Source organism: Etheostoma spectabile, chromosome 24 (genome assembly GCF_008692095.1).
Source record: "Etheostoma spectabile isolate EspeVRDwgs_2016 chromosome 24, UIUC_Espe_1.0, whole genome shotgun sequence".
Lineage (NCBI taxonomy): Eukaryota > Metazoa > Chordata > Actinopteri > Perciformes > Percidae > Etheostoma > Etheostoma spectabile.
This window is the reverse complement of record NC_045756.1, coordinates 14,852,124-14,855,385: the sequence shown is the minus strand read 5'-3', so window position 1 is coordinate 14,855,385 and position 3,262 is coordinate 14,852,124. Positions and strand designations below refer to the sequence as shown.

The 3,262-nt window shown below is 38.8% G+C and overlaps 1 protein-coding gene across 1 annotated transcript in view; it reads right to left on the bottom strand.

The window, feature by feature from the left end:
• Positions 1-3,262, bottom strand: part of dgkza (diacylglycerol kinase, zeta a) — a 154,233-nt gene that overhangs the window by 88,802 nt on the left and 62,169 nt on the right. The window contains exons 7-9 of the mRNA XM_032505889.1: positions 1,525-1,581; positions 1,300-1,368; positions 1,076-1,147 (exon numbers count right to left, since the gene is read on the bottom strand). Coding sequence (XP_032361780.1) covers positions 1,076-1,147; positions 1,300-1,368; positions 1,525-1,581 — 198 coding nt within the window. The remainder of the gene's footprint in view (positions 1-1,075; positions 1,148-1,299; positions 1,369-1,524; positions 1,582-3,262) is intronic.

Sequence of the window (3,262 nt, the reverse complement as noted above, 5' to 3'; positions counted from 1 at the left end):
CTCCGGTTCCCAACCCAACTCCCTACGCACTGCCACCCCCAAAAATGTCAATAAAAGTGACTTTAATGTGAACAAATGTCAAATAAAGTGACAAAAATGTGAAAAGATGTCAAAAAAAAGGAACAAAAATGTCAAAAAAGTGACAAATGTAAGAAAAAAAAGCTTTAAAAATTTGGGGGGGAAGCCCACAGAAATTTCAAAAAGCTAAGAAAACATCGACAAACGTTGAAAAAGACGATAAAAGGTTTTACAGTTGAAATTTCAACTCAGAAAATCAACAATTTCTAGGTCGGTGGGAAGACAACACAAGGGTTAACAGGGTAAAAGAGAACGCCAAGCCCCCTTTCCCCAAAACAGAAGCTAACCCCGGTAACGTTAGGGCCATGGATGTATGGGTACGTAGGGTCAGCGGCATGACGGAGACAACCACAGGACAGAGAACACTACAGGGCTGGTTGGGAAACATACGCAGGTTGTGGGTTAATATGTGTATTGATACTGGGACGTCTACACAACTGTGTGAGTCGATTGACTTCAAAAAGTTCGCCACTTTACTCAAATCAAACTTAAAAACACCTGTTGATGTCTTTAGTCTGTTGCCTACTTAGGTTTTTCTCCTGGAACACGTTACACACATTCTGCACTCACTGCTGCATGTTGTGTATATGCATGTGTACATTGTACATACTGGTGTTATTGTTGAATACATTGTGAATACATATTTCTAAAATTGTATGATGCTTTTGTTGAGTTTTTATTACACAATACTTTTCCTGACCTTTTCGAATCGCCCTAAAAATGACCCATGTTACAAAAACTAAAACTAAGCGTTAAAAAAAAATGAAAACTTAACAGAATTTGAAAACAAAAAGTCAAAACAAAAAAATAAAAACTACTGAAAAATGCAAAACTATAATAGCCTTGGTTTGGTTCTGCCAATTTGTTTTGCCATGGTCCAAAAAAATCATGGCAGAGTATCGTGATATCAGTTCTAAGCAAAAGAAATTGTGTATTTTTCCCCAAAGCGTGCAGTTTTAGTCCCAATGTGAAAATTAAAAATACATAAAGTACTCACAGCCTGTTTGCACCAGGAGCAGCTGATGGCTACAATCTCTTTACTATGGAAAGCAAACTTCTGTTGGAAACCCTGCACAGAAAAAAAGGAACAGAAGTTATTTTGTGCTCTTCACTGCTACAAAAAATGTAATTAAACGACCAGTTTGAATTAGATGTAATTAAGTGGGAACTCAAGCAATTGAGGGTATAACTAAGTATTGGTCAAGATAAAATTCAACTCACCTTTCCACATTGTTTGCATTTGCCTTCTTGCCGTCTCCGGTGCACCCAGTGATGACGCACCACAATAGACTGAACACACACAAATTCCACAAATTGGGATTTTCCAAATCTGGGTGAAACCTTTTTTGGAGTCCATGAACAATTTTAAACAACGTAAAAATATTTCCCCGATTAATTGCAGCAGCACTGCTTGGAACCCCCCAATAGCAATCTTCTCAAACTCACCTCTCGGATGTTCCTAGAGCCCGATTCTCTGAAAGACGGTTTACACCTGAAATTAATCTGGAGGAGAGCAGAGAGGAAGAGAGTTGTACATAGTTAGATGATAACTGGGCTTATGAATGGGTCCTGTGAGAGGGTTATTGGAAAACGCAGGGAGCGCCAGAATAGACAACTGGAAAGTCTTGATTGGAATGATTTCCAGTGATCAGGTTTGCAGGTGCATCATGTTTTTGGAGAAAGAAGTGGTTAGGCCAAAGAGGTCCAGACATGTGTGACCTTGAAAGTGGGAAGGCCCCAGGATTCCACATATTAGAGTGTGCACAGAAAAAAAAAAAAAAAACAGGGCCACCCTGACCAGAGCAGGGACACCACCAGACACTGTGGTTGCTAGGCTGAACACTGTTAGGCCAAGCAAACTGTTTTGGGGGAAGGCGTATGGAACAGCCCATTGTATTCTATTGAATTGCTCCGGTTCATCCAGATGATAGTTCTGCTCGATCATACAAATGGTTCAGCCTTTCATATCACTGACCTTGGTGGTACCGCCTTCTCATAATGACAAACCGGAACCAGTCCTGATCTCCTGACCTCCACATTTAGCCTACTCTTTGAGAAAGTGGCCTCAGTCACTTAAAGGGTAACAACCATTTTTTTCAACCTGGACCCTATTGTCCTATGTTTTTGTGTCCAAGTGACTGATGGGAACAATAATCTTTGACATTGGTCCGGTATTAAGCAAGATTGCTGCAACAAGCTACAATGTAAGTTAATAGGGCAATTGTCCAGCTTATATTTACTTTCACAAAAGTGCTTGTTTTGCCACTGAAAGGATCAGATTAATATTCTAAGTGTCTGACAACATTATGGAAAGGATCCCTTCCGAGATAGACCTTAAAAACCTCTTTGAGATGTTTCTGTTTAACCAAAAACAGCTCTGAAGTCGCTAGCGCTAAACCCACAAGACTCCATTCAAAAGAGCAATACTGTTAGCGTGTATTGAACAAACATATTTTTACATGTGAAATCGGTAAACTATGTGTTTATTGCAACCCAAACTAGAGTTGTGATTGTTGGAAAAGTGGAGAGACAACCAAAAAAAGGCTTTTTGTTGTTTTATTTAGTGTCTTTTGTTTAAATTAAGTGTATCTTACAACGGCAAAAATTACTGTTTATTTAAATGGAGTCTGGTGGGGAAAAACGAGCACTGCAGCGATCTCGCTTAATACTGGACCAATTACAAAGATCGTTGTTCCCATCAGTCACTTACACACAAAACATAGGAAAAAAGGCTCCAGGTTGAGAAAAAAACAGTAGTTACCCTTCAATCCCTTTGAAATCAACAGGGCCAACCTTTAAAACCGGTCAGATTTGATCAACAAGAAAATGAGATTAAGGGACAGAAGATTCCACGAGATGTAAGGAAAAGAAAATGACGCCTTTATGACGCAAGAACAAAAGTAGAAGTTTTCAAAGGGGGTGTGTTTGACCTAGATTAGATTCCAATTCGATTCGCTCATTTTAAAAGTGGATTATCCACAAGCCTGTTTGCCTTTAGAGAATACATGCTATATCTGTGTTTGCCATGTTCTGCAGCCCTCTACAGTACTGCTCATAAGTTTAGGATCCCATTCTAAAGTTGATTAAAAAGAAGGAAAAAAAAAAATCATCTTTTGGAAATTGATCCAACATTTAAGGACAACAATTTTCTTTCAGAATAAATAATGTATCGTACATAAATAAA